Source organism: Balaenoptera ricei, chromosome 7 (genome assembly GCF_028023285.1).
Source record: "Balaenoptera ricei isolate mBalRic1 chromosome 7, mBalRic1.hap2, whole genome shotgun sequence".
NCBI classification, from domain to species: domain Eukaryota; kingdom Metazoa; phylum Chordata; class Mammalia; order Artiodactyla; family Balaenopteridae; genus Balaenoptera; species Balaenoptera ricei.
In genome coordinates, this window is record NC_082645.1 from 18,779,472 (window position 1) to 18,804,236 (window position 24,765).

General features: G+C 38.0%; 1 protein-coding gene and 1 pseudogene across 3 annotated transcripts; one reads left to right on the forward strand and one right to left on the reverse strand.

The window, feature by feature from the left end:
* On the forward strand, positions 1-23,858 carry NIPA2 (NIPA magnesium transporter 2). 3 transcript variants are annotated; one of them, XM_059927758.1, is made up of 8 exons: positions 1-278; positions 1,046-1,181; positions 4,028-4,168; positions 8,623-8,853; positions 10,252-10,308; positions 17,497-17,587; positions 18,771-18,931; positions 22,307-23,858. In XM_059927758.1, exons 4-8 carry the CDS (start codon positions 8,715-8,717, stop codon positions 22,939-22,941), a joined length of 1,083 nt encoding a protein of 360 aa, XP_059783741.1. In that variant the 5' UTR covers positions 1-278; positions 1,046-1,181; positions 4,028-4,168; positions 8,623-8,714; the 3' UTR covers positions 22,942-23,858. The 3 variants fall into 3 exon arrangements, with proteins under 3 accessions (XP_059783741.1, XP_059783742.1, XP_059783743.1); XM_059927759.1 differs by having other exon boundaries at positions 1-103; XM_059927760.1 differs by lacking the exon at positions 1,046-1,181 and having other exon boundaries at positions 1-103.
* Positions 3,904-4,080, reverse strand: LOC132368919 (DNA-directed RNA polymerases I, II, and III subunit RPABC4-like; annotated as a pseudogene).
* Positions 23,859-24,765: the final 907 nt, after the last annotated feature.

Below are 24,765 nucleotides of genomic sequence, written 5' to 3' on the forward strand. Positions count from 1 at the left end.
GCCCAGGTCCTTCTCGGCCGTGCCCCTTGGTCCTGGTGGCAGCGGTGGGAGCCGGAGGTCGTCCGGGACAGGTTCCCCTGGGCGCTCCCCCATGGAGGAAGAGGTGCGCAAGGCTGCAGCCCCGGATGCTCGCACTTCCCACTGGACGGCGACGAAGGCGGTGGCCGCGCGTGCTCTGGAGGGGGTGGCTCGTGCGGCCTGTATGGGGGTGTGAGCGGAGGTGACCGGGGCCGGATAGTGGAGGGCAAGCCGCGCGCGCGGCGGGCCGGCGAGCGGCGGTGAGGTCGCCACTTTCTTCCTTTCAGGCAAGCGCGAAGGGACTGGGGGCAAGCCTGCCCATCTTGGGTCGGGAAGGACTCTTCAGGGGCGCCTTTCTTTTCCCTGGGGACCCCGAGCCGCGCGTGGTCTGAGATGGGGTTTCCCCCGTAACCTGCATCGAGGAATACCACCGTGCGTTGGATTGCCAGTAAATCCCACGGAAACCGGCCTGGCCCTGTCGGGGTCGCGTGTTCATTAAGTTCATTAAGATAGTTTCCTATTGTTGTGAGTTAGAAGATTGTTTCAGCTACTGCGGAGATATTAACTGACAGTTGAACAAGCCTTAGATGTCGCTGTGACGGTTTGAACATGGCTTGTTTAATTTCCTAACTTTTATAAACTCAGAGATTCCTCTCTCCCTCTCCATACAACTGAACAAAACTCAGTATACCTTTGGTTTTGTGTTTGTCTCTTGAATCTCTTTACTAGATTTTTCATTTCATTTACTATAGACCGTGCTTTAGTTCTGTTTTTAGAAATTCTCTATATACCATGAGTCCAGTTAGTACTTTTATTTTTTGTTAAAGTACTATCAGTGAATGTGAGGTAATAGAGATCTTCGTTTCATACCAGTAAGCTGTCTGTTGAAGCAGTATGTTATGATCGGTTGAGTTGGTTTTATGTTAGTTGGTAAGTAAAACGAGTATGGAGGGTAGTAGTCAAATTTTTTAAAGTATTCAGTAACTATTCATTCCTTTTGCCTATTTCTGTATTTTCTTCGTTCCAGGCTGGAGCTACTCTGCCAGGGCTTAGAACTTTAAATGAGAATAAAGGGTATTATTTACGAGGAAATGAGAGTGAATAAGTCATCTCTAACCTCTTCCAGCCTTGTTTTCGTAAGAGAGACCATATTAAACGTACATGTAAGTTAAAGTTTTAATTTATAACTAATGTTGGAAATAGAGTTGGAAATTTAGGTTCTGTAGTATTTATAACTACTACTTTTAGAAATAATTAGCCAAATGAGAGGTTGGAAAAAATTAAAGCAGTGGAAACCAAGTAGAAGTAAAGACTGAGAACTCTTAAGGTTTTATTATGATGTGGGCAGTCTATATAGAAGTTGAGTCCAGTGGACACTTAGGTTCCATTTCAGGCTGTTTAACTTTCTGTGTGATCCTCCACATGTGATTTAACCTCAGAGAGGTTTGGTTTCTTTACCTGCAAGGTGGGGGTAATGATACCTTTTTCTCATTATTGTGTGGATTAGAATTAATGGTGTATCAATCACCAGGAGCAGTGCCTCTGTAGGCGTTCAATAAGTGGTAGCTATTACTATTAGGGAGACATAATAAGAAAAAACAATTACACTACTTTTCAGGATATTTCTATTGTATAAAAATATTCTGCTGTGGTATCCCACCTACCCTGGTTCAGTTAAGTGTTCAGTCACCGCCTTCCAATATCGTGTCCTTATTTACCAACAGAAGGTAAACTCCATGAGGGCAGGGTTTTGGTCTGTTGTATTCACTGCTGTATCCCTGTTCCTAGAACATAGTGTGTATTCATGTAAATATTTGTTGATTGAGTAAATGAGATAAGCATACCACTTGTCCATAGGGGAATATGAGTCATGTACATTGGTAATCATAATAAGGGCTAGAAAAGTGTCCAAAGAGAGGTTCAGATTAAAGGCTAGGGAATTCAGAAAAGATTGGCTTATGGAATTCAAGCAGGGCTTCATTGTGGAGGTGCTTTTTTGAAGCAGGTCCTTAAAGATGAAACGGATAATGAAATAAAGTTATAGAGGAGTGAAAGGAATAGGTAAGAATGGCAGCAGTATGTTGGCTTAGAGTGGAACCAGGGTATGTGAAATACAGTATCGGGAAGTTAAGATTTAAAAGACAGGTTTGGAACAAATGGTGAAAGGTCTTAGTTACTGGCTTACAAAATTTGGAATTCTTTCTGTAAATAGTTGGGTAGCCATTCTGAGTTTGTAAGCAGGAGAATGAGATGACAGAGATGTGTTTTATAGAGCAGCGTGGTAGCATGATGTTTTTAAACTGGATTAAGGTCAGAAGAGACATGGAGATGCCAGGCCGTATTTCAAAGGTAGAATCCATCTGGCACCCTTGGCCCTTGTATGCAGTTTGGGTGATGAAAATGGTGAAGCTGCAGTCAGAACATAAGGAGGAGCAGATCGGGTGTGAAGGCAGTGACCTACACTGAGAGCCTGGTTTGAGCTGCCCCTTGCTTGTATTCCAGCTCGGGGACTAAAAGGAGACTCCAGTGGGAAAGGCAGAAGGCTGAGGAGACCTGGATTCTAGTGCTGGGTCTCCTACCCCCCAGCTGCATGAGAAGTTACTTAACATCTCTGTGCCTGTTTTCTCATCATGAGGCTCTTATCACATTTCTTTTCAAGCTTTTTCGAAAATGAAATGTCAGGAGTGCTGTGACAAGTTTAAAGCTGTAAATGTACTTCAGTTGGTATAATTTTTAAAGTTAGCTAACTTTGGTGATTGATGATAAGTCATTTTGCAAAGCAAAATTTTTTTCTTTTGGTTTTTTTTTTGGCTGGGCTGTGTGGCTTGTGGGATCTTTCCCCTGCCAGGGATTGAACACAGGGCCATGGCAGGGAGAGCACCAAGTCCTAACCACTGGACCACCAGGGAACTTTGTTTTGGAACTCTAACCCCCAAGACAAATCTTAATTTAGGCTTTTTGTATAGGTGTTAGAATGCTAGTCCCTTTTTCCTGTTCCTTAAATTATGTGTTCTCCACGTTTTAGAAGGAGGTAGACCAATTTCATAATTATTTTCTTTGAGCTATATTAATTTCATTTTTGACATAATTGCATTTAATGGAAGTTAACAGTATAAGTATTCGTAGATATCGGTGAAATCAGTTGTGAAAATTAAGTGTGTTAAAGTTTAGAAAGAACAAGCTGAAAATTCTAAAAGTCTGAGTGTGTTTAAAATTTGAATAGTTTATTTTCAGAATTCTCCCTTAGCTGTGGAATTCTTAAGGACAGGAACTTCTGGTCATCTTTATAACTCCAATGCCTGGCACATCGTAGCTACTCAGTGTATGTTTCTTGAACAGATGGCCACATATAAATAAACAGTAACAGCCAGGGGTAGGGGAGTGGGACCTTCCACCTGAGTCCCTTTAAGAGGTAACATGGGCAGGTTACCACCTGGAGCTCGTCATATCTGGTTTGGGAACCTAGATGAAGTGAAACTTAGCAAGTTTTCTTTTTTAGCTGTCTTTAAACCTGGCCCTGCCTCATAGCTAATCCTTAAGAAATAAAAAATAATCTCTGTTTCAGGCTCTCCTGGCTGTGATTGACCTTCAGTTACACAGAGTAGGAATAGAACATTACCAGGTCAGCGAATAGTGAAGCAACTGTTCCTTTCAGGACATTCACACTGATGTCCTATTTTCTTTCCTTTTTTTTTTTTTTTTTTTAATTGAACAAAAAGTAATATCTTTATATATACTATTAATAGATCTCTAAATACAATAGGGTTTTTAAAATGAAGTTATGTATATATAGTTGTATTCATAAAGTACACTAATCAAAAGCTATGCAACAATATTAACAGCAAATCCAAATACAAATGAAGATAGTCCTCAGAATTTCATGTTTCACCGAGCATCAAAAACCACCCATCTTTTAGTCCTTTTCTTGTACATTATTCTGTATCCACATTCTCTGCCTCAGACTGGATCCTGTAATTTTATTTCATTTTCTGTGTGACATTCTCCACAGGTATATATCATTGGCTGCTGCTTTGGGGGTTGAACGTCCTTCTGGGTGTCCATTGTCCCCACGTAGCACGGAGGAACTTCTCTGCACTTCCAAGCAGATTCTGACTTGCCGTTGTGTCCACGGATGTCCTGTTTTCAAACTGTAAGTGAAATGAGATGATTCATTTACTTAGTTTAGTGGCTGAAGGCTGCTTTATAACTTGATGGCATGTAACTTTTATGTTACTTGGCACCCTTCCCCACCCACATATACATCATTGTAGTTCAGTAAGCGAACGAACAAGCACAACAAATAACCTTAATTCTAGAAAAGCTTATAAATCGTATTTGCCACTATAAATGAGTGCCTTTTGTGGAGAAACCATCACAAAGAACCAGTCATTGTCTTTAAGAAACTTAGAATTTATCTTTGAACATAGAACAGTAATTAAGAAATAAACTTTATGAAGCTGTCTGTAAATAAAATAAGTGCAAAGGAGAGAAAATGCCTGTGGGCTCTAGCTACTGGAGAAGTCTTTGTAGCATAGCTTGAAGTGTGACCTGGCCTGGAGTGAAGAGCAGCCTCTAAGTAGTGGAAAGGAGGATGGGAGGGCTGTAGTGTGGCTGGGCGCTGATGACTTGTCTCAAGGGAGCCGTGATCCTGTGTTGGAAGGTGAAGTGAGCACGAGGGGTACAGCTCTCCAAAGCCACATGCATGATAAATGATTGACCCAACTGGTCAAAAAAGGCCTTCTCTCTACTTTTGTGTGTTTGAAATGTTCCACAATAAGTCAATAACAATAAAAAAAAAACAGGGAAAAAGATTTTAAATAGCATCATGCGACTTTGTGTAACAAGTGGAGAAAATTTATATGTAGACATAGTAAAGTTAAGAATAGTGAGCTTACAGTGATCTTTGGATAAAATGAGTAAGATTCCATTATAACGTATTGGTTTAATCACCTCTTCTTCACTTTGTTGGTTGGGGGTAGGGTGCGGATTCCCTCCCTATGACACTTGACACTGGGCATGTGAGAGCAGTTTATTAGTCACTTTTACTCATCTAGGAGGAGGACACCGCATACCACACAGGGCCACACGGGGGCTGCAGAGAAAGAACCAGGGACTGTGGAGGCAGGCTTTGTAGTGCAAGAGGTTGAGGGGCCCCTTGGCTCCTGCAGGAGGATGTGATTGGCTTGTTTTAATAATTCTGCAGTCTGTCAAGGCAGTGAAGCCCACTACTCAAGGATAAGCAGGAACTATGCCTGGTCCCCATGATAAGTAGAGTTGTTTGGCTTCGGGACCTAGCCATGAAAGCAGAGTGGGGGAGGGCAGGAACTTGTGGTCAGGTCATCCCAGTTTTACCAGGTGTCAAGGCAGCACAATGTATTGGGTCTTAATTTTAGACCTTACACCATATGTATGTAACTTGCATTTAGTGAAATTTAACATTAAGTGTTAGTAAATATTAGTAAATTAGTAGTTACACATTTGGCATTTCAAGGTCAGGTTTATATAATTAAAGTCTGAATTTGTATTTGTGAGGCTATCATTATACTGGGATTGGAATTACAGATAAACCTGACTTGTTTCTGGGTATCATCCTTGCAGATAACAAAGTTCCATCTTATTGATTCCAGAACGTTCAGACTATAATTTGACTTGTTCTGTTCAGACCTTCAAAAGGGAGATTATTGAAGATTTAAGTAGTTACTTCCTCAGTAGAACTTGTATGATAATTACGAACATTGTTCCATGAACATAACGGTTAAAGGAGGAGGGTTCGTTCAAGTTAGGTGACTCTTGCTCATTAGAAGGATATACCTGCCAAGTGGGCTGAAGTGTTTGGTAGCCAGGTTTCTTTACTCCCATTTTCCAGCCGTTATTAGTATTATCTTTGCATGTTCACTTGTATGTGGTACTATCACTTCCCAGTATACTTTGACAACTTTTTACAGTTTTTCAGTTTATAGTCTATAAAATAGTGGTTACATTTTAGGATGCTGATAATGAGTGATGCAATGGTTTTCTGTCTACTAATGACCACTCATGAATAGCCAACTTTATTTTTTAGGACCAATTATATGATCCCAAACATGTATTGAGACATACTTTGAGACTGGCAGATAGCTGAGTACACAGGATAAAAAAAGGTGACTCTTGTGCAGGAGCCCAGGAGCTGGCATTCTGCTGAGGGTGACTGGGCCATAAACGTGGATAAACCAGTTGTTTAGGGTGTGGTGGGAACCTGTAAGCACTTATTTTTGTTATAATTTTTTTTTCTTTTGGTGATAGAGCAGTTTAATTATAGATTTGAAATTTATCTTTCATTTTTGTACTTTTATTTATTGATAAGAAGTAGAAGTAAAGGAATTGATTCAAACTAAGCCACCAGATTTGAAAAACTATAGCATATTTGCAGAGAGCTTCATTCCTTTGTGTTTAAGTATATTGTCAAATCTTTGGTATTCAATTACAGTAAGTACCGTTTTTAAGATGTTTTTTCATACCTGGAAGTTTAGTGTCAAAAGTTTTGTTTGTTTTGAGGTATAATTAACCTGTAACACTATGTTAGTTCTGAGTGTACAACATAGTGATGTGATATTTCTGTATGTTACAGAAATGATCACCATAATAAACCTAGTTACCATCTATCACCATGCAAAGATATTACATTGTTATTGACTATATTCCCCATACTGTACATTTCATCCCGGTGATTCACTTATTTTGTAACTGGAAGTTTGTACCTCTTAATCTCCCTCACCTATTTCTCTTATCCCCCAACCCCCTGTTATAATCTGTCGCTTGTCTGTCTCCCCATTGAAGTCTAAAAGCTATTACCATTTTATCCAGAGAGCTTATCATAATGCTTAGTGCACATAGCATATGTTCAGTAAAAACTGTTTGAGTGGATGGATAAAGTAATTGAGGGGCTAGGTAGATAGGAAGTTAAGTTCCTTTTATTAAAAGCCTGAGTCCCATAACCTGAAGAATGGAAAAATTTGGCTAGTTAGTGAGGGTTAATGACTAAGGATCCTGACTGAGTTGCAGATTAGTTCTGGGATTCAGTTGTTAAATTGTGGGACTAAAAATCTCAGGACATACCAGAAAGTTGGACTGGCAGTTAGTTATAACCAATCATAAATCTTGCAGCTGAATAAATGTTTTTTCCTCCACTTTCTACACTTTGCTTTGTTTGTCAGCAGAGTTCTGAGTTTTGGCTATTTGGAAAAAAATTGCAGTCTTTGGTATGCCACTGCATCCTTTCTGGCCTTATGACTCGAGTCCTCTAGGTCCCATGGCCCTCATGTTCTCTAAAAAGCCCACCAGTACTACACACACACACCCTGGCAAACATCTGTCTGTTAGAATCATCATCCTCTGCTCACAAAATAATGTGACATCTGCCTTCTCCTTACACACCCCCAAATAGGCTAAATAAGAAATGAATTACCATATGCTTATGTCTACGTAGATTTCTAAGAAGAAAATATATGAGTGAGAAAAGTTTTTGTTTCTCTATAGATTATTCAAAAAGGACACATTTGTGAAATTGGTAAATGTATTTATAGACTAGATTTGTATATTTTTATGCCTGATTTTCATTCTGTAGAAGTTTTTTATTCTTTTTTGGTGAAACTAACTTTTTAAACATTTATTTATTTATTTATTTAATTTACTTTTGGCCACACTGCGTGGCATGCAGGATCTTAGCCCCGACCAGGGATTGAACCTGTACCCCCTGCAGTGGGAGCACAGAGTCATAACCACTGGACTTGCAGGGAAGTCCCTAGAAGGTTTTGTCTTATCAGCAAAGTTTTGTTACTATGGACTATCCGCTAAGACTGGAAACATTTTAAAAATATGAAAACAGAGTTTATAAAATCAGTTTAAATGTGGTTTTATTTTTAATTTTTTCCCCAGTTTTATTGTTATAGCTGATATGTAACACTGTATTAGTTTAAGGTGTACCACATAATGTATATATTACAAAATGATTACCACATTAAGTTTAGTTAACATTCATTACCACAGAAGAGTTACACATTTTTTTTCTTGTGATGAGAACTTTTAAGATCTACTGTCTTAGCCATGTTCGAATATACAATACTGTATTATTAACTATGTTACCGTGCTGTACATTACATCCCCATGACTTACTTATCTTGTAACTGGAAGGTTGTACTTTTTGACCACCTTCACTCCTACCCCCTAACCCCTAACTCTGGGAGCTCTCTGTTTCTGTTAGTTCAGTTTTTGGTTTTTTTTTTTGGTCACGCCGCATGGCATGTGGGATCTTAATTCCCCAACCAGGGATCGAACCCTCTCCCCCTGCAGTGGAAGTTTGGAGTCTTAACCACTGGACCACTAGGGAAGTCCCTATGAGTTCAGTTTTTAAGTATGGTTTTATATCAAGATCCCATCTTTCGCCGTAATTGGAAGAAATATAATTAGATTAGCGCTAAATACAAATGGTAAATATATTGATGTTATTAATAGTACTAATAGAAATGTTATTATTTTATGAAAAGAGAAAGAGTAAAATTTTGAATTGTATATGGTCATGCATCCTGTCATTCTGTGAAAAATCTCATTTTCTTTTGCATCATTTAGATTTGAAGACTGCATCATCCTGCCTCCAGCACCAGCAGTTTCTCTGTTCTTGATCAATGTGATTCACAGGAACTTTTAAAGTAACAAGCGAAATGAGCCAGGGCCGTGGAAAATATGACTTTTATATTGGTCTGGGATTGGCTATGAGCTCCAGCATTTTCATTGGAGGGAGTTTCATTTTGAAAAAAAAAGGCCTTCTGCGACTTGCCAGAAAAGGCTCCATGAGAGCAGGTAGGTTATTTATGCCCTATGTGACTTTGGAATGACATCAGTGTGTGCTTATGTACTTGGGTTCTTTGACTGTAGAAGACCATATCTTCATTCCTAGTGACTATATTTAAAACTTTGAACTGTGCAAGAGTTGTAAATGTTTATAGAGAATCATTTTTGTAATGAGCAAACTAAAAAGTAAGAAGATGTCAAAATAAGTTAACTACTCACTCTTCCAGTTATTATCAAAGTGGGAGTAGGGACCAATGCCCAATTAGCATCCAGCCTTTTCTTTAAATTTTGATATGACTGCAGAGAAGGAAGTGAGTGTATGTGGATAGAATCAGAATCTTATTGAAGGCTAGGATCTTTTGTCTATGATAGTAAAAGTTTGACTTTTCCTTAGACATTTTTTCTGATGATCTCCAATTGGCAGGAAGGAAAGAGAGGGCTTCCTGAGGTTGAAGTGTACTCAGTTGAGTGAAATTCTGTTGGGTGGTGTAGGTTGATCCCCCAAAATTACCTACAAGTCACGAGACCCTGGGGGCTGCCCAGTGTGATTGAACCCCCCTGACTTCGTCTGGTGCATCATGACAGCTCCCAGAATTATTTTGCATTCTGGTCATGTTCTGTCATTCAGCCTCTGCCCCAGTTCTGACCTCATAGGAAAACCTGCTTTGGCAGTAAAAAATACTACCTTCTTCTTTTCTGTGCCATCTCTATGGCCAAACCTAATTAAACTCTCTTAAAACAATGGCCTCTATTAGATTTCGTGCAGAGAGGAGAAAGTATTGGCATATGCTGCTTGAACAAGTGTATCCTCATTCCTAAGGCAGGTACTCTCATTGTCAATGTGGATACGCTTGTCAAGGGGTTCATTCGCATTGGCTTTTTCTTTTGAACAATGGCTTAAGTACTGATTGCTTTCGGATTTTATTAGTTTAGACTGGAGGAAAGTCAAGTAAAAAGGCAGGATGAGCATCCTGGAAGCCCCACACTGTGAGCAGTGCTCAGTCTGTTTATGTCTGGTCAATATAGGACCCCTTTTTCCAAGGTTACTACCTCATAAGTGGGGCTAACCCACACCTAAGTGGCTTGTCCACTATCTAATTCATTTGAAGTTGGGCTACTTCTTGTTGGTCCAGTTTCTTTATTTATTGAAACTGAGTTCACAAAACAAAAGAATGAAGTATGAACTGAATATATGTCACTCACATTCACATGATGCTCACATCCCCTTTTGTAAGATAATCATAAAAATATTATCTAAGAAATCCCCTATGTAATCATGATGAAACCTTTATTCAATGTAGTAATAATTAGCAAATGATATTTTAAAATCTGTCATTACTAATAGTTGTCATAAATTTATTAAAGTCTGGTACTTTCCAAAGAGGTGAAATATGTTTTCATTCACAGGTCAAGGTGGCCATGCATATCTTAAAGAATGGTTGTGGTGGGCTGGACTGCTATCAAGTATGTATAGAGGACATTTCAAGAAAATATTATAGCTGTATATTGAAATATTTGCATATACTATCACAGCCTCATATTACCAGCAGTTTTAAGACTTTAAATAAATTCTGTTTTTATAAATGAACAAAACACAAAATATGTAAAATTTAAGCCTTTAAAAGTCATTTTGCAGTTTAATAGCGTATTTAATTTGAATGAGAAGACTTTTACTTGATTAAAACATGTCTGATATATATATATGTATTTTTAAAAATTATGCTCAGTTTATGAAGGTAATTTTGAAAGTGAAAGATCATAGAACACATCCTGTTTTTAATTCCTGTCCCTCCATTAATTTTCATTCCAAATTGGAAACGAGATATGCATTTGGTAAGACTGTCCATGCTTATTTTGATGATTACCTTTTAAAGGGTACATGGAATAAGTGATCCTTAAGACACTAAGCCTTCAAAGTATTCAGGATTAAATTATGTAAATTTTTTTCTAAGTTTAAGGGCAGTTGAAATAACAAAGAGACTGATTTGACTATTCATTCAGCAAATATTTCTTGATCATTTTTTTGTATTCCAGGTGTTCTAGGTGCTGGAGATATAGCAAACAGAATACACAAACAAAAAAATTCTTAACCACATGAGACTTTACATTCTAGGTGGACAACAAAATAAACAAGATAAAATGTGTATTAGTGATACATGTTAACACTTGCTAGGAGAAAAGTAGGGAAGGGATGTAATAACATGAAGGATGGATAGGTTTAGATTTTAGTTAGGGGGCCAGGGCAGCCCTCGATGAAAAGATAATATTTGAGTAAAAGACATAAAGGAATTGAGGAAGCTGGCCATATGGATATTTGGGGGAAGAACATTTTAAGCAGGAAGAAGTAATAAATATGAAGGCCACGAGGCAGGACCATGCCTGGCCTATTAAAGCATGGTAGGCAGAATCCAAGATAGCCCACAAAGATTCTCATCCCCTGGTAGTCACACCTTTGTATGATCCCCTCTCACATTGAATTAGTGCCGACCTGGTGTGATCAAAGAATGCAACGGAATTGATGATGTGACTGAGTCATCAGAGGCTTTAAGGTTTTGCCTTGATGATTGTATTGGTCATTCTGAAGCCAGCTACTGTGCTGGAGGACAGTCAGGCAGCCTGAGGAGAGGTCCCCAGGCTATACCCAGTTACTGACTTACCCAGTTACTGACTTACCCAGTTACTGACTTCTCAGTCATGTGAGTAAGTTATCTTGGAAGTGGGTCCTTCAGATTCTAGCAAGGTACAGGTTGCAGATTGTATCTTGACTGCAACCTCTTGGAAAACCCTGAGTGAGAAGTACCTACTGATCAACAGAAACTATGAGAAACCGTTAAGTCTTGACCAACAGAAAACATGGCTTTTGTTGTTTTAAGCTGCCAGTTTTGGAGGTGCTTTGTTATACAGTACTGGATTACTAAAACCTCAGGAAACATTAAAGAGGCAAGAATAGTAAGGGAGTGGATGTGCAGGGAAGCAGTAGGGGTAAGTTTAGAGAAGTAATAAGGGCCTAGATCATGTGGGGCTTTGTAGGTTATAGAAAGGACTTTGACTTTTATGTTTGATGGGGAGTCATTGGAGGCTTGAGTGAAGAGGTAACCTGATCGGACTCAGGTTTTAATAGGAACTCTCAGGCTGCTGTGTTGAGGCACAGACTGCATAGGTGCAAAAGCAGAGAAACCAGGTAAGAAGCTATTGAAATAATTAGGTAAGAGGTTGTGATGGCATGGACCCAGAGTAGTAGCAGTGAGCATGGTGAGAAGTGGTAGAATTCTGGGTGTGTTTTGAAGATAAAACTAATAAGATTTGCTGAAAATAAAAGTCTGGACAGGATATAAAAAAGCATCCTGTTAAAAGCATTAAAGAACTAACATGTTAGTGAAGAATTAGCTAGCCAAGATCAGGGAAAAGCATAGAGCTCAGGATAAGCTGGAGATACTTCTGCCCTAGAGGTAATCGCAGACTCCAGAGCAGGCAGCTGAAAGAGAGAACTTGTGAACTGGACGAATAAGGGTCAGGTGATGCCACTTGGGGAGTCTGGGTGGTGGATATATATAGCTGTCATTTATATTTTATTCTGTTTTTATGAATATTTGAAGTGTTGCATTATTAATCTTTAAACTTTTGAAAAGAAAATCTTTTAAAATGGGTGGTATATTTAAATCCAGATATATCAATAACTACTGTACACGAAATGCCCCAGTTAAAAGGCAAAGGTTATTCTACTGGAATTATAAAAACAAATAACAGACAAAAACAACTACATGCCTTTTACAAGGTACACTGTAAAACATGAGATATAGAACGGCTGAAAGAGAAGGATGGGAAAACATGCCTGAAAAAAGCTGAGATTTCTGTTATGATATTAGAAAAAATATAATTCAAAGCAAAAAACAATACTAGAGAAAGAGGATTATTTCTTAAGACAAAGGGTTCAACTCAGGAAGTTTAACAGTTCTAACTTTATTTAGTAATATGGCCTTATATACAAAGCAGCAGTTGACAGAATAGCAAGGAGAAATAGACAAATCCAGAATCATATAGTGAGATTTTAATGTAACACTCTGAGCAGTTGATGGGGAAAGCAGAGTAAAATCCTTAAGGTGACAGAAAATTTGAACAGCAGATTTAACACACTTAAGTCACTGAACTCAGCAACTTCAGATCTACATTCTTTTCAAGTGCATATGGAATACTGATGCAGATGGACTGTTTGCAGGACCGTGAAGCCAGTCTTAAATTTTTCAAAGGATTTGATGAAGTATTTTCACAGATCATTATATTAGAAATAGTAACAAAAAGATATCGTGAAAAACACGTGTGGAAATTTAGAAATACGCTTTATGTAACCCATGGTTCAAAGAAGTCAGAATGGAAATTAGAAAATATTTTTAAAATATGTTTAATTTAGAAAATACTTCAATATGTTGATACAAAGTACAGAATATCATAACTTGTGGAATATAACTGAAGTAAATAGAGTAAAATTTATGGTTTCAAATAAATATAATTGAAAATAAGAAAGGTGAGGCATCTAGTTCAAGAAAATAGAAAAAGAATGGCAGAATAAACCCCAAAATGTAGAAGGAAGTAAAGAGAAAAGCTGAAATTATTTAAATAGAAAACAGGGCGTTAAAGCAAACATTTGGGTCTATGATCAGAATAATGAACTTGATAAACCTGGAAACTGATCAAGAAAAGGAGAAGGTAGAATAGCTAGGTGATGTAATTAGGGTTTTATAGGTATTAACAGGATGTTATGAAAAATTTATTCCAGTCGATAAAAAAATGTAGACAGAATATCTTGAAAAATAAAATTTATCAACACTCATGAGGAAATAGAAAACTGGAATACTCCTCTAACTTAACACAGTTGAATCTATAATTTTAAAACCTGTGCATATGGGACTTCCCTGGTGTCCAGTGGTAAAGAATCCGCCTTCCAATGCAGGGGACGCGGGTTTGATCCCTGGTCAGGGAACTAAGATCCCACATGCCACGGGGCAACTAAGCCTGTGCACCTCAGCTACTGAGCCTGCACGCCTCAACTAGAGAGCCTGCGTGCCACGACTACAGAGCCCACATGCCACAGCTAGAGAGAAAACCTGCACGCCACAACTAGAGAGAAAGCCCACGCACTGCAACGAAAGATCCCGCATACCACAACTAAGACCAAACGCAGCCAAAAAAAACCTTTGCATATACTAAACCTTGGGCCCAGATGGTTTCATTGGTAAATTTTTCAGTCATTTAAAGAAGAAATAATTGTAGTCTTGTAGAAATTTCCTAATAATAGAAAAAGGAGTATATATTCCTTCACTCTTCTTAAAAAAGCTAGCATAATTCTAATGCCAAAAGCTGATTAGGACAGGATAAGAAAGGAAAAATAAAGTCTAGTCTCATTCACGAACATATATGTAAAAATTACGAACAAAATGATACAGCATGAACAAGTTAGATTTATTCTGTTGATGCAAAGTTGGCATAATATTGGAAAACCAATCATTGTAATTTACCATGTTAAATTGAAGGAGAAAAATTATTTCAGTAAAATTCAGCTATTCATGACTATAAAGAAACCACTTCAAGTTAATAATTTAAGTGAATTTCCTTAATATGATATAGGATTTCTAAGAGCAAAAAAAGCCAAAACCAACAATTGCCCAGTAAACACAAAAATGGGGAAATATTGAAGACTTAACTTTTTGGAACTAGGAACAAGCAAATAACCTCTCATCACTTTATTTTACTGGAATTTCTAACCAATGCAGAAAGTCAAGGGGAGAAGATAGGATTAGAAAGGAACATATAAACTGTTTTTATTTGCTGATTATATGATTGTGGGTATAAAAATTCCAAAGAACATACAGATGAGTTATAAAATTAAAATTTAGGAAGGTTGTTGGATACAAAGTTAGTATACAAAACTTAGCTGTATTTCTGTATATCAGCAACAAACAATTAGAAAATGAAATGTGAAAATGTTACCATCTGCATATAATTTTAAGAAACAGGAATTAGTTATAAATCTAACAAAAGATGGTAAAGATCCCCACAGAGAAAATGAAAACATTACTGAGACGAATAGTAGAGGGATATGTCATTTTCATGGATTGAAAGATTCATCACTATAATAGTTGTAATTGTAAAATTGTCGTTTCTCTCGATGCTGATATATGGATTAATGCTATTCCATTTGAAACTAGGTTGTTAGGTGGTACATGATAATTGATTTTAAATTTTGTGTGGAAATACAGAAGTCTAAGAAAAGCAAAGATACTCTTTAAGAAGAAATGGTGAAAGGACTTGTTCTATTGGATATCAAGACTTAATGAAGTTACACTAATTAAGTCAGGATGGTATTATGACAAGATAGATACATAAGCCAATAATAGAATAGGTCTATGGGCAGTATATTTATGACAGAGATGGTATTGAAATAGGGAAATGTACTTTTCAGTAAATATTGCTGTAACAATCCATCTGGAAAAGAAAATAGAGTTCCTGCTTCACTCTGTATAAAGATCAACTCCAGGTGGTTCATAAGCTTAAACGTGAAAGCAGAACACTAAAGGATTTAGAAGATAAAGAATTTTGAGACAGATATCTTGTACAAGTTGTATGAAGCACTAACCATAAAGGAAGATATTTTAAAGTCTGACATTAAAATTAAGAACTTTTTTTAAAAAATAAATTTATTTATTTATTTTTGGCTGCATTGGATCTTCGTTGCTGTGCGCAGGCTTTCTCTAGTTGCGGCAAGCGGGGTCCGCTTTTCATTGCGGTGCGCAGGCTTCTCGTTGCGGTGGCTTCTCTTGTGGAGCACAGGCTCTAGGCGAGTGGGCTTCAGTAGTTGTGGCACGTGGGCTCAGTAGTTGGGGCGCATGAGCTCAGTAGTCAGGGTGCACGGGCTTAGTTGCTCTGTGGCATGGGGAATCTTCCTGGACCAGGGCTTTGAACCCGTGTCCCCTGCATTGGCAGGCGGATTCTTAACCACTGTGCCACCAGGGAAGCCCCAAGATCTTTTTTCTTTTCTTTTTTTTTTACATATTTATTTTATTATTTTATTTTTTGGCTGTGTTGGGTTTTTGTTGCTGCGTGCGGGGCTTTTCTCTGGTTGCGGTGAGTGGGGGCTACTCTTCATTGCAGTGCACGGGCTTCTCATCGTGGTGGCTTCTCTTGTTGTGGAGCATGGGCTTTAGGCGCGTGGGCTTCAGTAGTTGTGGCGCCTGGGCTTCAGTAGTTGTGGCACATGGGCTTTAGAGCGCAGGCTCAGTAGTTGTGGCGCACGGGCTTAGTTGCTCCACGGCATGTGGGATCTTCCCAGACCAGGGCTCGAACCCGTGTCCCCTCCTTTGGCAGGCAGATTCTTAACCACTGCACCACCAGGGAAGCCCCCAAGAACTTTTTTGATTAAAAGAGTTTAAGAGAATAAAAAAAAGCAGGTCATGGTATAAAAAAAAAATGCTTTTAACCAACAAAAGATTTGTGTTCAAAATATATAAAGAATTACCTAGAATCGATAAGAGAAAACAAATAGCTTAATAAACAGGGGAAAAACTTGAACAGCTACTTCACTAAAAGATTTCACTTGGCCAATAAACATGAAAGGGAAAATGCAAATTGAAAGCATAATAAAATAATCCCATTTCCTATGAACAGATTAGCAGACTTTAAAATCTGACAATACTAAATGTTGGGGAGAGTGAGAGACAAAGGATATTTGGCATAACCATTTTGAAAATAGTAGCCAAGAGTGATCGTTTTATGAGATCACGTGTCCCTCTCCTGCTGAAATTCCCCAGTGGCTTTTCAGCTCAGTTAAAATCCATTGTGAGTCTCTCCCTGGCTTCTCTCCCACTGGCTCGCTTTGCTGGAGCCACCCTGGCTTCCTTGCTGTTCAGACATGCCAGACATTGTCTTGAGTCAAAGTTCTGTACTTGCTCTTCTCCCTGCTTGGGATGTCTCTCCCCCTTCCCCATACCCATAGCTGCTGGTAAATCCCTCACTCCATATCAGATTGGTCAAAATTACCTATCAGAGCACCTTTGCCTGGCACCATGTCCTGCCTGTCACCAGCTCTCCATTCCTTTCCCTTGCTCTGTTCTCTTCATAGCACACTTAAATACTTGACATACGTGTTTTGTCTGTTTTCCCCCACTAAAATGTAAGTCTTAGGAGGGCAGTATCTTTATTTTGCTCCCTGTTGTATTTCCTGATGCTAGAACAGCATCTGGCACATAGTAGGAACCTAAGAATACCTTTTGAACGTAAGAGTTGGGTTTTAAAAAAGAAAAGAGCTAGTGAAAAAGACTTGGGAGAAGTGCTTTCATATCACTTTTAGCTGATTTGTGTTTGTTGTCATAGGATGTAAATATCTATTAAAATTTTTAATTTAAAAAACACCTATATAAACATAAATTAGATGTCTTCCATTGGAATTATAGATTTGTATTGTTTCTAATGGGTTTGAACTCTATTCTAATGTTGCTAATTTACAGGAGAACCCTTATGAATAGATGGGAGAAAATACAGAAATTACTAGATACGATTGAAATAGTATGTTAAAAAATAAATGTAAATAAAATGCAGGCATTTCCATTTTGACTAGATATGTTCCTATCTGAGAGTTTTCTCTTGTTGTCTGTCTCCAAGTGGGAGCTGGCGAGGTGGCCAACTTTGCTGCGTATGCCTTTGCACCAGCCACCCTAGTGACTCCGTTAGGGGCACTCAGTGTCCTAGTGAGGTAAGGACCCTACTCGTCACACGTAGAAACGACAGCTAGGGTTTCAGTCTGTGAAGTTTTCAGCATCTAATCACACATGGTCAGCATAATTTACATTTAAGCAACGTGGAGAACTTTTTATGCTGCATAGTAATTTGCTTTTGAAATGTTACCCTCTGTGCAGAGGCAAGCTATCAAGTTGTGGGAGAAGATGCTTTTATTCTTGTCTTGCTTGTGTTCAAAGTCAGCACTAGTTCTACTTTAATTTCAGTTTTTTAAAATTCGAAGTTGCACTTGTTACAATATTTATCATTTGATACATGTATACTTTGGTAGGTGGTGGTTGGTGATGAATAGATTTCTGTACCTTCTACAGAAAATCATTGATTGGGGCATGGTTGAAGACTGGCCCAGGATCCTTGTTTGGGAGGAGCAGTCCAAGACTTGTCCTGTTTCTGTTATTTTAATCATTAGCCCAAACAGCTAAGCCCATATTGAAGTCTGGATTTTGGCTACTATTCCCAAAGTTGGTTGGCTGATAGGTATTTTTATCTTTTTTTTTTTTAAAGATAGTATTTATATAAATCAATGTATGCAAATTATATAATTTTCAAGATACTATATATTATACATAATATATAAAGATATAAGATGTTATGTATTATGTATAATAAAGATATATTATGGTACATGTCTTTTATCCTTAATTTTTGTATATTATGCCATTATTATATTTATAGGTTTATATTTTTTAAAGATTTTGATAAAACTAGTTATAAATTATTAAAACTTGATAATTTAATAGGCAAATTACATAGAATTAAATGAAAATGTACAAAGGATGCATCAACCAGTAGGGATAAATTAAAGTTGAGCAGATATTAAGCATTGGTTTGGACATAGATTCTTAAATAGAATATACATTTGTACCATAGCTCTGTTTATTGTAAATTTCACATTGATGTACTACAGTAGAAAGATGGTAACTACACTGGTTTAGTGTATGATGAAACAGGTGGTTCCCAGAAACTTTCGTTTTATGATTGAATTTGCATTTTCTTTACCTTGGCTGAAAGCCAGAATCTTTATACGCTCACAGTGTTTTAGTTTGAGTTCAGTAATTTAAATTCTGAGTTGTGTTGATATTTAAAAATGAGAAAAGTAGCTGATTATTTTAATATTCTCCACCTTCTCCCCATTTTAGTGCCATTCTTTCTTCATACTTTCTAAATGAAAGACTTAACCTTCATGGAAAAATTGGATGTTTGCTAAGTATTCTGGGATCTACAGTTATGGTTATTCATGCTCCAAAAGAAGAGGAGATTGAGACTTTAAATGAAATGTCTCACAAGCTAGGAGATCCAGGTAAAAAAAAAAAGAAAAGTTTTATTAGTCTTACTGTATTTTACTTTTTAATGTAGTTTTTATTGAATCAAAATTTTATATGCATATGAAGAGGCCAGTTGTCCTACAAGGCTTATTAGGGAAATTGCAGTCATTTTCTTCCCCTGCCAGCCCCTCAGCCCTTGTTTCTTTTGTTCTTTAACTTGGTATCTCAGGGGTCCCCAACCCCCAGGCCGTGGACTGGTACGGGCCAAGGCCTGTTAGGAACCCGGCCGAGGCCTGTTAGGAACCGGGCTGCACAGCAGGAGGTGAGCAGCAAACGAGCAAAGCTTCATCTGCCGCTCCCCGTCGCTCACATTACTGCCTGAACCATCCCCCCACCCCCACCACCAGTCTTCCACAAAACCAGCCCCTGGTGCCAAAAAGGTTGGGGGCTGCTGCTCTAAATAACATGCTATATTGCTACTACTTCCTTGCCTTTAGGCATTATTATATCTATTACCAGTTGTATCTATTTAGTTTTGTTTAAATGATTTGTTTTACATTATTGTCACTACATAACTTTTATTCTCAGCTTGGACATATAGTACATTATGATTACTTTTCCCTTCCTTTCTTGTGACTTCTGATTTTCCTGAACTAATAATGATCTTATTTGCTTATTAGTTTTCTACAAATTTATCAGTCCATCCTGAAATTTTTCCCCTGTGACCTAATTCTACTCTCCGTAATTTCGGACATATTTGGTGTTCCTGCAGTGTCATCTCTTATGGAACTCTCTCTCTAAGAGCCTTGTTTGGCCTCAATTTAGACTGATGTCTTGAGGCCACCAGCAGAGTTGACATCCTGGGTTCCTTCACCAGCATCCTGGGGGATCCCTTTCACTTTTGTTTTTTCTTGGATCTCTTATCTCCCAAATCCTGGGTTTGTCCCTCATTTTGCTGGAGCCACTCTTGTAGGAGACAAGAGAGGCACAGAAGAGAGACTTTTTGAGACCCTGCATATATCAAGATGTCTTTAATCTACCATGACCTCATTATCTTCTTTCAGTATTGCTGCTGAGAAATCAAACACAATTGATTTTTTTTTTTTTTTTTTTTTGGTTACCTGACCAGGGATTGAACCTGGGTCCTTGGCAGTGAAAGCGTGGAGTCCTAACCACTGGACCGCCTGGGAATTCCTGATTCTCTATCTTTTATGTGAGACTGATCTTTGGAAACATGTAGGGATGTCCTCTTTGCCCTCATTGTCTGACACTTTTCCCAGTAATGTGCCTAGATGCGGGTTAATTGTTATCCATTGTGTTAGGTACTTGATATATCTTTTTTAATTTAAAAATTCACGCCTTACGCTAAGCAATTGAATTACTTCTTTGATACTCTTCTCTTTGTGAAATTCTTCTTATTCTTCTTGTTGATTGGACCTCCTGAACTAGACCATCAATCTTCTTACATATTTTTTCCCCATTTTGCCTTTTTACTGTCTTTTGGGAGATTTCCTCAAATCTTCCAACCCTTCTTTTGAGTTTTTAGTTCTGCTATTGTATTTTTAATTCCAAGAGCTTGGCTTTGTATTTTGATTATTTTTTTTTTTTGGTGGCAGCAAACACATAACAAATTCACCCTCCCACCAGTTTCCAGATGTACAGTACAGTATTGTCAGCCACATGCATGGTGTGGTGCATCAGGTCCCTGGAGAGTCCTAGGTATTTTAAAGTCTTTATCTGAAAACTTTAATATTTGTGGGCCTCTTTCTATGGTCTGTTTTTTCTTTTGTTTTCAGTCATTTAGTTTTGTCTTTGGACAGTTTCAATTGAATGCTGGCCATAGTGTATTAAAAAGTGTAAAGGCTGTAAGTGATGTTTTCTTCCTTCTGAGAGAACTTAAATTTCTTTGGGTAGGCAGATAAGAGTACAGCAGATGACCTTCAACCTGTAAGCTGGGGCTAGTTTTTTTCCATTTTTTCATTATTCTTGGTCATAGCCCTTCTGCCTCCCAACTGATAGGCTGGGACTCTCCAGCTTGGCGAGCTGTGGATGCCAGTGTCTTGTCCTGGCAGCCCAAGACAAGGCGGGCCTCTCTGCTTAGTCCTTTGGCCCTCACCAGGCTGTCCACTTGGCTCCTCTGACTAGGCACGTACAGCTCTGTGCCCACAGACACCACACAGAAAATTCGCGTGCACCTCTTCAGTTCCCTCCTTTCTGGAATCTTGGCCTGTTGTGTCCCAGCTACTTAGCCCAAAATTCCCACTTTTTTTTTTTTAACCTCCTCTGCTGAAACTTCCATAAGCCCCAGGTTACCACTCTCTGCTGGCCTTCGTGCCTGTCCTCACTCCTGCTCTAGATTTGCGTTTGCCCTGAGGGAACAAGCAGAGGTGTTGGTGCAACCTCAGAGTACTTCCCTTCTCTACAGATTTTGACTGCTTTGATTCCTCTCATATTTCATCTTTGTCTGAGGAAATTAATGGTAGTTTTTATTGATGTGGGGGGGATGGTAATTTATCTAATTTGAAGTTTCCCTCTAGACAGAATTAGAGGAGTAAAAAGATTAAATGACTGTTGTGTCTGTTTCCTCATCTTAAAATGCAGATGACTGTGTCTGCACTGCAGGGTAATTGTCAGAGTTTAATGAGTTAATCGGTGCAAATTGCTGAGACAAGTGCCTGGCCCATGGTGCTACACAGTCATTACTATTATCATGCTGGGTTCAATTCTCCATATCCAACCTGAACCCTGACAGTTATTTTCAAGTTCTCTTACTGATTTGTTTTTTACCCCAGTGGTTGTCCCTAAATATTTTAAAAATTTACTCATTTTAGACAAATGTTGTTTAGCATCTATAAATCGTTTGGCATTCAAGGTCATCTCATGATTTCTCTCCACTAGTTTCTGATTGTATCTGTCTTTGGAGTTAGAGCACCCCAGTGGGTGGGAAGTAGTACAGTATTCTAGGACAGGCAGCTGTGAATCAGCCTGATGCCGTTTTCTGTAAGTTTGACCCTTTAACAACACAAGGGTTAGGAGCACCCGAGAAAACCCACTTATAGTCCATCCTCCATACCTGAGGTTCTGCATCGACAGATTCAGCCCTTGGATTGTGTAGTACCGCAGTATGTATTAGAAAAAAAGTCCACATGTAATTGGATCCACGCAGCTCAATCCCATGTTGATCAAGGGATATCTGTATAATTATGAGGCCTAAGATGCTACTTTAAAAATGTTAAGTGTATAATAATTTGTGAATATGAAGCATAGTTTAATCTTCCAGTGTGTACTTCTAACTAAATTTTTATGAATGTGCTTTTGCTGCGTCAGCAAAAGAAAGCTGATTTTTATGTTAAGGCCACACCTTTCTCCTTCCTATTGAGGACTTAAATACTTGACTTTGCCTCCTCCAGGTTTTGTGGTCTTTGCAACACTTGTGGTCATTGTGTCCTTGATATTAATCTTTGTGGTGGGACCTCGCCATGGACAGACAAACATTCTTGTGTATATCACAATCTGCTCTGTAATTGGAGCGTTTTCAGTCTCCTGTGTTAAGGGCCTGGGCATTGCTATCAAAGAGCTGTTTGCTGGAAAGCCTGTGCTGCGACATCCCCTGGCCTGGATTCTGCTGCTGAGCCTTATAGTCTGTGTGAGCACACAGATTAATTACCTGAACAGGGCCCTGGACATATTCAACACGTCCATCGTGACTCCAATATATTACGTATTCTTTACAACATCAGTTTTAACTTGCTCAGCTATTCTTTTTAAGGAGTGGCAAGATATGCCTGTTGATGATGTCATTGGTACTCTGAGTGGCTTCTTTACAATCATTGTGGGAATATTCTTGTTGCATGCCTTTAAAGACGTCAGCTTTAGTCTCGCAAGTCTGCCTGTGTCTTTTCGGAAAGATGAAAAAGCAGTGAATGGCAGTCTCTGTAATATGTATGAAGTTCTTAATAATAGTGAAGAGAGCTTAACCTGTGGAATTGAACAACACACTGCTGAAAATATCTCCCGAAGAAATGGAAATCTGACAGCTTTTTAATAAGAAAGATGTAATAAAAAGGTTAATCTATAATTGTGTTATAAAGTGAATTTGAGTATCAGAATGAGTCTGAAAAAGCATTGTTCTCAAATAATGTTCTCTAGAGACAATCTTTTTTAAGGTTTCACTAATCTGGACCAAGAAATTACTTTTCTTATATTTAAATGATGGTAGCTCACTAAAATGACCTCAGTACATGGCCACTTTCTTTTAACATTGTATTATTATAGAGGTATTTTAAATTTTCCTTCACCAAAATCTAAATGCACTAATGACAGTTTTAAGTCTATAAAAATGCTTTATTTTTTCATTGGTGATGAAAGTCTGAAATGTATATTTGTCATGCCCACTCTATCAATTCTTGACTATTTTAAGGCTTTTTGATTTAAAAAAACAAAATTAACTCTACATTATCCTGTAATTTACCTTACCTGTAAAAATGACTCCTGTTTGATGAATTATTTTACTTTTGAAATGTTAATTTAAGAGACTCCTAAGTTATTAAATGAAGGAAAACTTTTACAACAAAAACAGAAAAGGTAGGAAAATACCACATTGAAATACTTCTCAGGCTGTGAGTTGTCACTGTGAACATCTGATGGCCTTCCTAGATGGCACCTTGTTAAAGCAGCGCACCCTTTGTCGGACTACAGCCTGGCTGGTTTTATTCTTCAGTTACTCTAATCCCTTGATGCCTGGAACCTTGATTACTGTTTTACATCAGCTCTTGTACTTTTCCATATATTTTCATAAGGAGTTATATTGTCATTTAGCTCTTCTAACAGACAACTCTGGGAAATGAAGTCAGAAGACTAGGGTAATTTCTTAAATTTAGCTCATATTGAAATAAAAAGACAAATTTAAACAAAGTTCTTTTCTAAGTCTGAATGCTCAGAATAAACAGGATGTTTGTAAAATATGGCTTCTTTGTACCACATATTTTACTTTGCTTTGTTTGGACCACTATATATTTTGGTTTTTAAAAAAATGTCCATAAAAAAAAAGTTTACAGAAAACTTCAAAAATATGCAAAAAAGGTAGAGTACTATAATTAAGTCTATGCAGCTTCAAAACCTGTCACTGATTGATTGATTGGCCACAAAAATATTGACAACTAATTTGGGTCAGTATCTGGGTTGGGCTTGTTTCCATTCTGCTGCTCCTGCCCAAGGTCACACAGCTTGGCCCACTGTGTAAGTAGTAGGGCCACCACAGGAGCCTCACTGCCCACTGGCTTTATCAGGGCAGAGTTGACAGTGTTCACGTTTCATGAAATACATTCCATTTTCCCAGTATCGTATCATTGACCCTCTAAGGAGCCTTTGTAGACATTTTTTTTTCTAACTAACTGCCTCTCTCCATGTAATTTTAACACCACAGATATAACTCTATATTTGTTTATGTACTGTATCTATATCTGTGCTTTGTATACAATAGATAAAAACCAATTTTCACTCCCTTGGGTGTGATATTGCCCTTATTGAGAATGCACAGGTTATTAGTAATAAATTCTTATTTAACATCTTACAGCACTTGAATTTTTTTTTTTTTAGCACTTGAAATTTTTATTTGGTTATTAAGTCTTATAAAACTCAGTAGTGTAAATTATTTAAATTTACTCATTAAACTTAAGTTTTCATCATATTCTATACTTTCATTACAGGGTGAGCACAGCTGCTACCTCTTAATCTGCAGCAGAATGCTGGCCCCAGGGTTATTATTTCACCTTACCAAAAGCAACATTTTTAGGTAACTTTGTAAAGAACAGTTCTGTTTTATGTAACTCAGGGTTAAACAGTACAACAGAATAGTTCACAGACTATA